This window comes from Camelus ferus, chromosome 19 (assembly GCF_009834535.1).
Source record: "Camelus ferus isolate YT-003-E chromosome 19, BCGSAC_Cfer_1.0, whole genome shotgun sequence".
In the NCBI taxonomy this organism is placed as follows: domain Eukaryota; kingdom Metazoa; phylum Chordata; class Mammalia; order Artiodactyla; family Camelidae; genus Camelus; species Camelus ferus.
This window is the reverse complement of record NC_045714.1, coordinates 2904212-2917634: the sequence shown is the minus strand read 5'-3', so window position 1 is coordinate 2917634 and position 13423 is coordinate 2904212. Positions and strand designations below refer to the sequence as shown.

Below are 13423 nucleotides of genomic sequence, written 5' to 3'. Positions count from 1 at the left end.
TTTACTCAACTCCTCCTCCTCCGTGCCCGGCCCTGAGCCAGGCCTGAGATGACTCAGCGAAGGGCAGTGCTGGGGAGGAGTCCCCAGTCTACAGAGGACAGATGTAGAAATGGGAAGCCAGGAAAGGGGTCCTCACAGGCCACATTTGTGGCCCAGAGCCCGGGTTATCCTCCAGCTCCCAAGTTCCGAAGCTCAGGGACTTAGTCAACACCTACGCCTTGAGTCATGTCATGTCTGGCACTGATCTAGGCAATAGAGAAACAGTGATGATAAGACCCAGTCCCTCCCCTCATGAAGTTTGCCCTCACTTGGGGGAGGAGAGGAACAGTCAACAAGTAGTCAGCAAATGGTTAAAAGGGGTCATTGCAGATGAAAGCTATGAAGAAAATTAGCAAGATAATAGGATAAGGACCACTGGGGCCACAGGGGACAACTTTGGATTGAGTGGTCAAGGAGTAGACCAATGAGCATCAGAATGAGAAAGAGAGAGTCAATCACACAAAGATGTGAGGCAGTGCATTCCAGGTAGGAGGAACAGCAAGGGCAAAGGTCCTGAGGCAGGAACAAGCTCAGTATGTTCTGGAAATGAAGAAATGAAGTGGCATCCTGGGAGATTTTGCCTAGCATAGCAGCAGCTGGGAAATACAGAAATGCAGGTGTACAGAGTAAATTTTCTGAGTCCCTGCACTGGAGAGATTGGAGGATGTGTCATACTGTTATGTTACATTTGGTCAGTATGTAACCTGTCAGGGGAAGGAATGGGATTTAACCTATGATGACCTGCTTCCTGAGTCCAGCCTCCTGTCATTTCATCCATGCTTCGGACTCTCTTTGCAGTTAGAGCAGTTCCTGACCTTATGCCATGCCCTCCCCTGTGTGTCAGGCACAGAGATGAGTCAGACATGGGCTGATGCGAGGGCTGGGGCCCCAAGTGAGTGAATCTAGTGATGGATCTGAGTGGGCTAAGGCAGGGGCTTAAGGATTAAGGAGCTTCACGGGGTGGAGGGGGTGGTGACGACTCTGGGTACCAAGGAGGGGTGACCCCTGAGCAAGGACCAAGAGGATGAGGTTGGAATGGGAAGAGGGCACTCCAGGGTGAAGGGATAGTGAGGGCCTGGTGGCAGGAACAGAATCATGGAGCCAGGAGGTTAAATTCAGGAGTAGGGAGGTCAGCTGTATAAGTTCACATGGCGGTGGGAAGGGGGAGTGGGAGGGGGAGATGAGATCAGGGAGGGGCACTTGGGGACAAGCTGCCAAGGACCTTGATGAAGGTATAGAACTTTATCCTTAGGCAGTGGGAAGCCTTGGAAGGCTTTTGAGAGGAGGAGGAGAGGGCTCAGATGGGCTCATCTCTGGATTAGGCAGCCTTAAAGATAGCCTGGCCATTTACCAGCCCAGCCGAGCCACAGCCCTACCAGCCCCAGCTCCACTGTGAGTCTCCTTTGAACATCAAAAACAGGAAAGCCCACGCTGGACCAGAGGGAGCAAATATTTCATTTCCTCCCAGCACTCCACAGTCGGGTCCAGCAAAAAGGACATGGGCTTTGGAATCAGAGAAGACCTGGGTTTGAATCCCAGCTCAGTTGTAGAATTGTGGGCAAATCATTGCACCTACTCCAAACCTCAGTTTTCCTATCTCTAAAATGGGCGTCACAGTAGCACCTGCCTCATTCATTTATTCAAAAAACAGGTATTAAGTTTCTACTATGTATCAAGTTCTGCGTTTGGTGGTTTGAGGTTGGAGGTTTTTTTTTTTAGGAATTATCATTATTATTTTATTATAACATCACCAATGATCTCACAGTTAATTGCTGGCACATTTAGCTGTGACTGTCACTCATAAAAAACATAAACATGTTATTCAAACTCAGTAGGCCCTCAGGAAATGGGCTTTACCATTTTTCTCAGTTGTCTAGACACCCATTTCTCCCCTTCATTCCACAGCCAGTACTGACTATACTCAAATTTCTAGACATCAAGTGGGGTCTTTGCATGCTTTAAAAGGGGTGGGGGAGGGGAAAGACTCACAGACAGGATGGAGCGAGTGGAGGGGGATATTCCTTGGTCAAGGGAGCAGCCCCTTTGGCATCTGAAGAGCTTCCCCCGCTAGAAGCTCAGGTGGAGGCCGGGTCATTCAGCCCTGCTGCACGTAGACCTTTATGTACACGAGCCCGGACTCAGGAGCTCCGGGCAGCCTGGACACACATGAGCCTGCCGACTTTCGTGTTTCTCATGTCTGTGTGCGCTATATGTGCACATATTTCTATGGAGAAAAACCACGTGCATCCTCAAGCCAGGAAGACGTACCCTCCCCTCTTCTCTCACCCTGACCTTGACAACAGCAGCGTTCCATGTTCCTACCTTGTGGGAGTGGCCGCAGGCAGAACTTGCTGGTCCTGAGGAGGGCTCTCTTAGTTAGACCTGGGGCTCTGGGCAGACAGCCGTGGCTGGGGACCTCGGCTTTGCTACTAACCAGCCCTTTGGACTCAGGGCAAGGCACCTGGCTTCTCTGAGCCTCAGTTTCCTTGAGTGTAAAATGGCAGTGCAGCGACAACAGTATCTGCAAGGATTGGAGGAGCTCATGCAGGTGAAGCCCTTCCACAGGCCTGGCACAAAGTCTTGCTGAACAAAGAAGAATAAGAGCTAATCCTTACGTCATGTGGCAGGTGCCCAGCGCTGTTAAAAGTGTTTTATTGGTAGTACTTGTCTAATCCTCACAACCACCCTGTGAGGTGGGCATTAATATTGGCTCCATTTTTAAGAGGAGGGAACTGAAGAACAGAGAGGTTAAGTGACTTGCTCAAAGTCACACAGCTCGATCTCCTGACCACCATTCTCAGGCTTCCTTTGCACACACACATATGCACACACTCACTGACACACCCACACTTTCACTGTGCTCTTCCACCCACACCTGCTCATGTTCCCCTTCCTGCCCTCCAGGTCATGGCTGACCAAATGAGTAGGACAATGGGATTCAAAGAGAACCTTCTAGACCCACAGCTGCCTCCTGTCCTTCTGAGACCACTGTCCGATGTCCAGATATGATGCCTCCCAACCCCCAGCACACAGACCACATGCTGGGTTGGAGGGTCTCCTTCGTACCCCTTACCAGACATTTCTAAATGCTAATTAGAATAACAATGTTCTCACTCACGGAGTCATTTTCCTAGAACTTGGCTAGGCACCTATCCCCCAGCAAGGCACTGAATCCTCCCAACCACTTGCAAGGTAGCAGTAAAATCATTTCCATTTTGCTAGAGATTAAGGCTCAAGATGAGGTGACTTGTCCGGGGACATCGTGGACCTGGATCCAGACCCAGGGCTGAGTGGCTGCCTCTTGTAGCTTTGTTCTTCCAACTGCAACACAGCATCACACAGACACACACACACAGACAAATACACACTTCCCACTCCCAACACAGACCAGACCCACAACTCATGCACCTACATGTGAGGTGTACAAGCCTCCCCCACTGCCCTCCATGTCTGCCAGGCCACGCTCCTTGCCACACGACATGCCCCTCCACCCCTTTCTCCCACTTACTCGCTGGCTCCTTGAGCTGGAACAAAACCACCTGGGTTCAGCCAGCCACACTGACCGGCAGCCCCAAGTCCCTAGCTGGTTAATGGCGCCTCCCCCCCAGCCCCCGCCCCCTGGCCTTGAGAACAGTTGCCTCCACTTACATTCCAGCCCCCGCTTCTCCTCTAGCAGGGAACAAAAGAGGGGGGAGGAGGACGAGGAGGAGGGAGAAGAGAGGAGAGAGGTCTAAGCAGAGAGGGAAGGAGAAACAAAAAGGCGGTGGGCATCCTTCCACCAGCCCTGCCTCATGTGCAGCAATCAGAGCCCCAGGCCGTGTCATGCACGCCTCTGGCCCTTTCCTGTGCTTAGTTCTTCCACCTGTAAAATCAGGAGGAAGTCTCCATGGTTCCTTCCAGCTAAGCCAACACTCAAGAATCTGGTTCTACGTCTTCTGGACCCGAACATCTGACAGGGTCAGGCTTGGGGCAAAGGGAACCTGAGGCTCCATGCATTGCCACTTTGGATGGTTCAGCACACTAGAAAGAACTCTGGGCATAGAGTCCCAAATTGGGGTACAAATTCCAATTCTGTGACAGTCCCTGTGCAACCTTGGGGAGGGTTATTGCTAGCCCATATGGAAACTTGACTTAAATAGGAAAAAGGTCCCCTCTTTGAGAAGATGCTCCCTGGGCTAGGACACACAACTGGGCGGGCAGAACACTGGCTAGACTTCCCCCGCCACTTCCACTCTTTAGCCTGGTAACTTAGTGCAGGACACACAACCATACTCGGTAGTCCTAAGATTGGCAGGTTGCCTCTCTGAGCCTCAGTGTCTTCATCTGCAAAATGGGGTGAGATCACATCAGTCTTACAAGATGCCAGGCAAGGAAGGGCCTTGTTTGTCTTGTTTGCCATTTTATCCCCAGGGCTTAGCGCAGAGCAGCACAGAGAAGTTTAGGCGTAAAGAAACAAATTGAGGGATGGCTGGAAGAAAAAGAAACTACAAACTGTTGAGTCCTGTATTCATGGGAGGAATTATTATCTTGGGTCTGAACCTCACCACACACTTTCACCCAGGTCAGGAGGATCCAGGCTGATCAGGGCCAAAGAGGATGTGGGCTTAGCATCTCAGGGACAGGAAGGAGCATTGAACTGGGGACTCAGGAGACAGACTGTAATGCCCACTACACTCATGGATACAGCGCTTTACAGTTTGCCACAAGCCTTCAGCTCCACCACAACAGTGAATATGAAAACAATAAGGGCTGTTACCCAGTTCCATGAATTACCACCTCTAACCCACACTGTGTGAGGTGAGTATGAATCACCCCCTTTTCCAGACAAGCAAACAGAGGCCCAAGAGGTCCGATGACTTGTCCAAAGTCACACAGGTAAAATAAGTACAGAGGATTCAAAGCCAGCTCTGTCTGCCCCCAGATCTGTCAGTACCCCCTGGGTACCATTATCCCCATTCAACAGATGAGGAAATTGAGGCTCAGAGAGGTTTGGTAATGCAGCCAGGGCCCTACTGAAGGGTCATCTCGGGGTTTGGGGTCCCCAGTAGAGGGAGTTTCTGGTGTCCTCCCCTACCTCGGCCTCAGTTTCACCTTCTGGAAGATGGGGGAAGGCCCCTTTCCTGACGGAGAGGGCGGCGGGAGGGCTGGGGCAGAGCCCCGCCCCACCACGCTCCTTTGTACTGGCAGCACAAAGCGCCCTTGCTTGGCATTCCGGGCCTTTGTCGGTCGCGAAGCCTGGCGGCGCCCCCGCCCGCATTATCAGCGCGGGGAAGCGGCGGCCAGGGCTGGCGGGGCCTCTCTGGGCCACCGCCGCCCGAGACATGTGTTGGACACGGGCCTTTCAGGCCTGGAGCCGCCGCACAAAGGCCCGGGAAGAAGGCGGAACAAAGGGCTTTTTCACGCGGCAACTGAAAAGCCGCAGATTAGCACGCGGCGTGCTGGGCTGGCAGGGAGGGGCCGGCGGCCATCCCCCCAGGCCCCTCCGCGCTGCCCTCTGCTCAGCCCCTGTCCCTGGTCTGGGGCCTCCAGACAGCTTCACAGCGGCAGAGTTGACCCCCTCCCTCCTGCTCAAAATTCCCCTTGGCTCCCTGGGACGCGTCACCCCCCTGAATTCTGCACTCTCCGTGTTCCGGTGCTGCCCCCTCCCTACTTCCCAGTTCTGGCCATCTTTTGCACCATTTTCCCTTTCCTAAATGATTCTCACCTGTACAGTTCTCACCTGCCGTTTGCACCTTCTGTTCCCCCTGTCTGGCATGCCGTCCCTGTCCCTTTCTCAAGCCCAATTCTAGGGTCACCTCTTACAGAAACGTAAGAATCAAATAGTCCATGAGTGCCGACTCTGTGCTGGCCACTTTGTCTTCTTCCAGCCCTCACAACTGCTGTGGGATGCAAATTATTAGCCCCATTACCCAGTAGAGAAAAGTGAGGCTCAGAAAGGTTGAGAGCTGCCCATGGTCACACAGCAGGTACCCAGGGCAACTGAGATGCAAACCAGATCCCTTTCCACTCCGTTGGAAAGGATCTCTCTTGCTCCTTGTGTCTCCCAAGAATGTGGTCCCTCTTTGGGAGTATGGTGGAGGGCACGGGCTCCACCTTCAGTCAAACCCGCCCTGCCCTCCTCAGGTATGCCATTGACCGCGACTCGGATTTGGACCAGATCTTTGATATTGATGCGGACACAGGCGCCATTGTGACAGGCAAGGGGCTGGACCGAGAGACAGCCGGCTGGCACAACATCACGGTGCTGGCCATGGAAGCAGGTGAGCCAGGGGGCAGGGTGAATGTGGGAGGGAGGGGCGATGGCTGAGGGACGGGGCTGTGGGCAGGGCAAAGAGTAAGCAACTGGACAAAGATGAGGGGACAGCAAAAGCTGATCAGAAGGAACAAAACCTGGGAAGGATCCCAAGCCAAAAGGGCAGGGCCAGTCTTGAGGCTGGCTTTCTTCCTTCAGCATTTATTGAGCACCTACTACATACCAATCCCTTTCGTAGAGCCTGGGCATACAACCCTGAACAAGATAGAAAAACTTCTGCCTTCACGGGGGAAAGCTAGATGTTAACTGAGAGAAAGGGTGTATGCATGTCAGCTGATGCTAAGTGCTAACAGGAAACCAGGAAAGAAGAAAGCAGGGGAAGGGGATTGGGAGGAAGAGGGTGTTTCTCTTTGTGGAAGGCCTCTCTGAGGAGACATTTCAGCTGAGATCTCGATAAAGTCAGGGAGTCATGCTGCCATCAGAGGTAAGAGTGTTCCAAGCAGAGGGAACAACCAGTGCAAAGGCCCTGAGGTGGCAGTTTGCCTAGTACTTTGGAGGAACAGCAAGGAGGCCAGTGTGGTTGGCTGAGGGCAGGGGTGGGGATGTAAAGTGGTCAACCATTGCAGGGTGTTTGGACTTGACTCCAGGTGAAGTGAGAGTCAGTGGGAGGTTTGAGCAGAGGAGGGAGGTTGCCTGACACGATACCTCTAGCTGCTGCATTGAGCATAGACTGTTTGGGGACTCGGTGGGGGAAAGCAGGGGCTTAGCTAAAGCTACAGGTGACAGTGCCAGGAAGATGAGACCATGGCCTGGCCCAGGGTGATAGCCTTGGAGGAGGTGAGAAATGGTCAGCTCAGGGAGACATGCTGATGTTAGAGCCCGCAGGACCTGCTGATGAGATGATGTGGACGGGCGAAATGGAGAGGGGTCAAGGATGACTCCAAGGTGCTTGGCCTGAGTTTCTAGAAGAGTGTGTATGTGCGTGTGTGTCACAGGCATTTTGGTGCAGCTCGTGGGGAGTGTGTGCTGAGAGTGAAAGAGGGGGGCCCTGAGACGCGGGATCCAGACAAGTCAGGCCATGGAGGTGAGGAGCTAAAAGCATGGGGGCGTGCAGCCCCAGGCCCCCTCCACAACCAGAGCAGTGCTGCCCCCACCACTGCCGGGACCTGCTCTCCAGGCTCCCCCTCCCTGTCAGCTCTCAAGGTCTCAGGAGCCAGCAGAGCCGCCAGTAAGCAATGGTGACAACAGGAATACTCGGGAGTCTCTGAGCCTCTGGCGGGCACCATTCAAACTCCCCTCTTCATGCCTTGGACCCAAGCTCCTCTTGCCCCTTCGAGCCCTCCTGGTGGCCTTCTTCCTCCTCCCCCTGCTGCCACCTCCCACTTCCCGGGCCCCACCAGCCCCTTCCAGCCGAGGAAGTCCCTAGGCTGAAGTTCCCTTCGTCTCTTTCAACTTCGGTTTAAAAGAAAATACAAAGCTGGCTCAAACCTCAGTGCCTGCTGCTCCGGAGCCTTTGAATCCACTTCTCCACCGCATGAAAGGGAGATAACAAAGGTGGCTGGAGAGGAAGTGGTGGCTGGACTGGCGGGAAGAGAGCTCCCCCTCCTTACCTCCCTGAACCTGCTCTCTGGGCAGCCAGGGGGAATGGCTGGGCTGCTGGGCAGAGATGCCTCCTCTCCCTACCCACATTTACATCTCCCCCACCAGCTTGTCACACCACCTGATGGCCCACCCAGCAGGTCCCTTCTTGGGTTAAGCATTGTGCTTCTAGCCAGTGAGTCTCCTTCAGAGAACCGCCAGAGCAGCGTACAAAGTCTGTAATGCTGCCATTTCACAGGAGAGAGGTGGGGGGAGAGGAGGGAGGACTCTCCCCTACAAACATTTTACAGTGTTTACCTAATAGGTATTCTGAGCTAGATGCTTTGTAGCACATATTTTTACTGAATCATGACCAGTTACAGATCAGTACCCATTTTACTGGTGGGAAAATCGAGGCTCAGAGCATTAGGAGATTTGCCCAAGGATGTGCAGTGGCAGAGCTGGGATCTAGAATAGGTCTACCTGGTTCCCTCCACAGCTTTGCTACATGCCTTCCCTTTTCCCAGTACCCGGCTCTCTGGGCCCCACTCCTATCCCCCCAACCATCCCCAGAAATTGACCATCCCCAGCAACTGGGCATGGGGAAGGAGATGAATCTCCGAAAGGAAAAGACTGGTGGCTGGGCTAGAGACCACGCCCCTCTGAGCTGCAATTCACAACACCTGCCCACCTTTCACTGGGGATATTAACCAATGGGAAAAACGAGTGGTTCCCACTTCACAGTCCTGCTGGGAGGATTAAATAGGATAATGCACAGAAATAACTTAGCCTGGTACTTAGTAAGTACTCAGTTAATGGGCTCTATTGATCTTGACTCTGTGCACTTGACTTAAGCACCAAATCTGTGTGAGACACTTTACAGTGATGTGCTCATTGAATCTTCCCACCTATCAGGTGTCAGTTCTGCCATTATCCCCAGTGTGTGGATGAGGAAACTAAGACTCAGGGAGGTGAAGTCATTTGTCCAAATTCCCAGCCCCAGCCTGTCTGACTCCACAGCCCAGCTCTCACCCAGATGCCCCTCAAGTTGTATGTCTTTGGTGCCGGCCACGAAGCCAGGAACGTCACAAATAATCCACCCACTCCAGCTTCTTGCCATCTCAGTGAGACAAAGACAGAATTATTATCTCCACTTTGCAGATGAGGAAATAGAGGCTCGGGAAGGAACAGTGATGGCGTTGAGGTCACAGAGCAAGTCCACAGAGGGCCAGCGCTGCCAGCAGCCAGCTGGGGCCCCAAGTGCAATGCCCATGGGTCTGCCAGCACATGCCCTCCTGCTGAAGAATCCATTTGGCTTCCTCAGAAACAAGGGACAGTGGCGGGGTCTTGGCGCCCCACCTGCTCCGGGCATAACAAACATGAGGTGACGAGAATCAGAGGAGAAATATTTATACAGAGCGGCCAAGCTTTGCAAGCACCTCGGAGAAGGCAGCGCTTGGCCAGCCGGAGCCACCGCCTGTCATCCTGGATTACCTCAAAGACTCCCAAACCACTTAGTATGCCGGCTCCCCTCTCTCTGAACGTCTGAGTCATCCATTCTGCCCATGCAGACGCTCCTTCCACTGACATTATCTTTAACGTTTTGTAATCATGAAATATTAATGACCGATATTGAATTTAAAGTACAATTTGTGTCTGAATCCTTCGGTGGAAAGGGCAGTTGTAAAGGGACAGTCTTCAAAGAGACAAGGTGGGGGTGGGGACTTGGAAAGCCAGCATGGGGGTCAGGGGGGTGCCAGGGGGCTGCATCCGGCCCCCTCCTCCAGGCCCCAAGCTGGTCTGGAGGGGTGGTCTCTAGCTGCCTGGGACAGCAAAGAGTTAACCAGATTAGCTAGAAGCTTCCCCACCTGGGTCACCCCAGGACCAAGTCATGGTTTTACAGCACCCTGACTTTTCCTTCCTACCAGAGAGCACAATTTATGATTTATATATGAATTTGTGTGCATACTTAGTTCATCTCTCTTCCCCAGGAAACAGTACCTTCCATGAGGGCAGGGTCCCACCTGTATCTGTAGCATTCACACTGGGCCTGGCTCTTAGTAGGTGTGCATAAATATTTCCTGAATGGATGGAGAAATGGGCTTGCTGGCCCAGTTAGGAAGGCAGCGTGATGTGATGGAGAAAAGCTGGTTCTAGTGGCACGGTTCCCAGCTGTGTGACTTTGGACAGTCCTTCCCCCTCTTCTTGCTTTGGTTTTCCCATCTCTTCAACAGTACCGTATTGGGTGGCTGGAAGGATAATAACTGTTATTATTAACTATTAATAAGAGCAGCTTCTGTTGATTTGAAATTCACAATATGCCCATTATTGTGCTGAATGCTTTATATAAAGGGTCTGCTGAGGGCCTCTTGTCACCTACCTGGCCTGGGCACTGGGATCTGATGGTAAAAAGTCTTGGCCACTGACCTCGGGAGCCCACAGATGGGCAGGGAGAGACATCAGTGACAATGCAGAGTGGAACGAAGTGGGTGGTGAGCACTAGGTGCAGGGAGTGATTTGCCCCCCACCCCCCACCCTGGAGGGCAAGAAGGCAGGAAACCTTCCCTAGAGGAGGGGACAAAGGCTGAGTTGGGTCTCAGAAGTGGAGGAAAGGGGGTTTGGGTACTCCCAGCAGGAAGACCCCTGTGTGCCAAGACCTGGAGGCAAAAAGACTCCTGTCTATTCTGAGAACAGAGAGGTTGGGTGTGGCTAGAGGCTGGGCCTGGAGAGTGGTGGGAGTGGGCAAGGTGAGGTGAATGGACAGAAGCTCCCTGGGCTTCTACCAGAAGGGCCTCAGATGTCCTATGAGGAGCTGGCCATCTCCAGGGGACAACATAGAGCCAATAGAAGACTTAGGGCAGAAGAGTGAGATGGTCAGATGGACGGTCCCCCGGGTTCATAGGGGAAGATGGGTGGGAGGGGGCCAGCCTGGAGCAGAACAGATGGGAGGCTGTCAGGAAGACTCAGACTTAAACATGCACTGAGGGTGCAGGACAGGCTGGGATAGGCGGGAGGAAGCACCAGGGAGGCTGACGGTGCCGTCTAGGAAAGAGGCATGCCACAGCCCTGCATGGAAGGGGAGTCTTCAGAAGGCAGTGAGCTCCACGTCACCAGAGGTGTGTAAATCAGGCCTAGGCTCCTCTCGGACCCAGTAACTCCCAGGATCCTGTACCACCTAGGTACCTAACAGATGCCGGCAGGAAGAAAGATTTTGTGATGTCCATGAGGTCTCTGTAGGACAGCCCAGAACATCAGAACCAGCTTAGCACTAGGGAGGAAAACTTTCTCCCACCCCCCTCCCAATTCCAGGGCCCCTAATTCACCCAGAAGTCCTCCCCCACCCTTTGGAGGACTAAACATCTCCACCCCAACAAGGTCAAACTTCCAATCTCCACATGGAAGACAAACAGATCATCAAAGAGACAGAAAAGGGCGCGCCAACCTCCTGCTTCCACTAGAGGTGAACCGGGACAGGGCAGGGAGCTCGAGCCATCGGCTTCTAACAGCCCTGACACCCCTCCCCGGAGCACCCCACCTACTCACCCAGCCCCCCTCACCGTCCTGCCTGCTTGTCTTGGCCAGCTTGTAATTGGGATGATAAATCTTCCTGCCCAGCTGGCCAGCGCTAATCAGAGCCTCGTGTTTGGATGCAATTTAATTCCCTCGGGAAGGGGGAGGTGCTGAGGGGATGGCGGAGAAGAGGGCCCAGGCTCTGCTCCCCCTACCTGGCGCACTGCAAGTGAGTGAGAAAGAGATACCGTCCAGCTGCCCCCACCTCTCTCTCCCCCTCCCTCCCTCCCTCCTTCTCCCCACTTCTCACTCTCTTCCCACTTCCACTCTTGCAGCCTCACTTCTCTCTCTGGGCTTCTCTCTCTCTGTGTGACAGCCAAGGAGAACTTTAGAGTCCAACTCCATTTGTTTCACTGATGAGAAAACCTTGGTGCAGAGAGACAGAGACGCAGGAACGGGGTCACAGAGCTAGACTGCTCCCCGGATGGAGGGATCCTGGAGGGGGCACAATCCACCTCCCCTCTCCTCTCCCCATCACCTCCCCGGCATGCCAGCATAGTCAAGGATGCCACAGATGATGAAATCCATTCATTGGACAGAACTTTATGAAGCACCTACTGTGTGTCATGCACACAGGGGCTTAGGATGCAGCAGTAAACCCAAGAGACCAAAATTCTGCTTCCTTTCTAGTGGGGGAAGTAGATAATAGGCAAGTTAAGTAAGAGAAAGCATAGAGGATATTGGATAAGTGCTATGGAGAGAAATAAAGCAGGGAGGGGGGTATCTGGTCAGATAGCAAGGAGCAAATTTAAATAAGGTCATTGAGGGAGGTCACTCTGGACAAAGATCTGAAGGAGGGAAAGCAGGAAGCTTGGAGCAGAGCCAAAGGGAGAGAGGGGTGAGGGATGGGGCCGGGGGAGGGGTGGCTTGTGGTCATGTGGGTCTTGGGCTTTTTTTCTGATTGCCCAGGACAGAAATCAGTCAAGGAAAGCTTCCTGGAGGAGACAGAGACACTTGTTTGGGGTCTTGAGGCAAGTAGAACTCTGGCAGCTAAAGATGGTAAGAGAAACAGTACAATCTGATGGTTAAAACTCCCCCTTTGGAAGCCCAGGTTCAAGTCCTGGCTCCCTTGATTGTTCCCTGTGGGACCTCGGGCAAGTCCTTTACCTCTCTGAGCTGGTTTCCTCATCAGCAAAACAGCTATAATTCTAATCTCTACCTCCCACAGTGACTGACAAAATGAAATGAGGCAGAACAGACCCTGGCCCATGGCAGGTGCTCAATATATGTTTGCTGGTGTCCTTCTGGGAAGGAACGCATTCCTAGGAGTGCCCTAACAGGGTCACCAGGCCAGGCCCCGTCCCCTCTTCCCTTCCCGCTGGCCCCCAGCCCTCCAAGCCCAGTTTGGTCTAGACACCAGGTGAGTAACTGCCAGGGGCTGAGGGTCTTCCTTGGAAGGGAGCCAGAGTCTCATCATCTACAGCCTTTCCTCCTACCCCAGGACCTTTGCACATGCTATTTCTACTGCCTGGAGCACTATTTCCTTTCTGTCCCTTTTACCTGATTACTTCCTAGTTGGATCTTAGCCTAAAGGTCACTGACTCCAGGGCAAACATCCTTGCACCCCACCAGGGTAGGAGCCCCTGCCCCATGCCCTCCCAGTCCTGAACTTTTTCTCTCAAATCTTATCACAGTCTGGAATGGTGTCTGTCCCTGCCGCTAGACCAGGAGACTGTGTTGGCCTTGTTCAACATTATGTCCTTTGTACAAAGGAGGCACTCAAACTGTAATAGTCAGCAAAAACCAGAAATCTGTTTCAAATTGCCCAATCCAGTCTCTCATCTGTTACACATAAGGGACTCTGAGACACACTGTCCACACTGCATGGCATCTCTCCGGCCCAAGTCTGCTCTCTTCCCAAGGCACCCACAGAACTGCCCACCCTCCTTAGCCCCTTGGACCCCCAGGGCTTTCCCTGCCACCTCTGCGGATTAATGGTGAGCCAGCTCAGAGAGGAAGCACCCGGCCGAAGCACGTTTAATT

The 13423-nt window shown here is 53.2% G+C and overlaps 1 protein-coding gene across 1 annotated transcript in view; it reads left to right on the top strand.

Annotated features, from left to right (window-relative positions):
* The window catches only part of CDH22 (cadherin 22), a 69238-nt gene that overhangs the window by 41980 nt on the left and 13835 nt on the right, over nt 1–13423 (top strand). The window contains exon 7 of the mRNA XM_032461286.1: nt 6163–6299. Within this exon, the coding sequence (XP_032317177.1) occupies nt 6163–6299 (137 nt within the window). The remainder of the gene's footprint in view (nt 1–6162; nt 6300–13423) is intronic.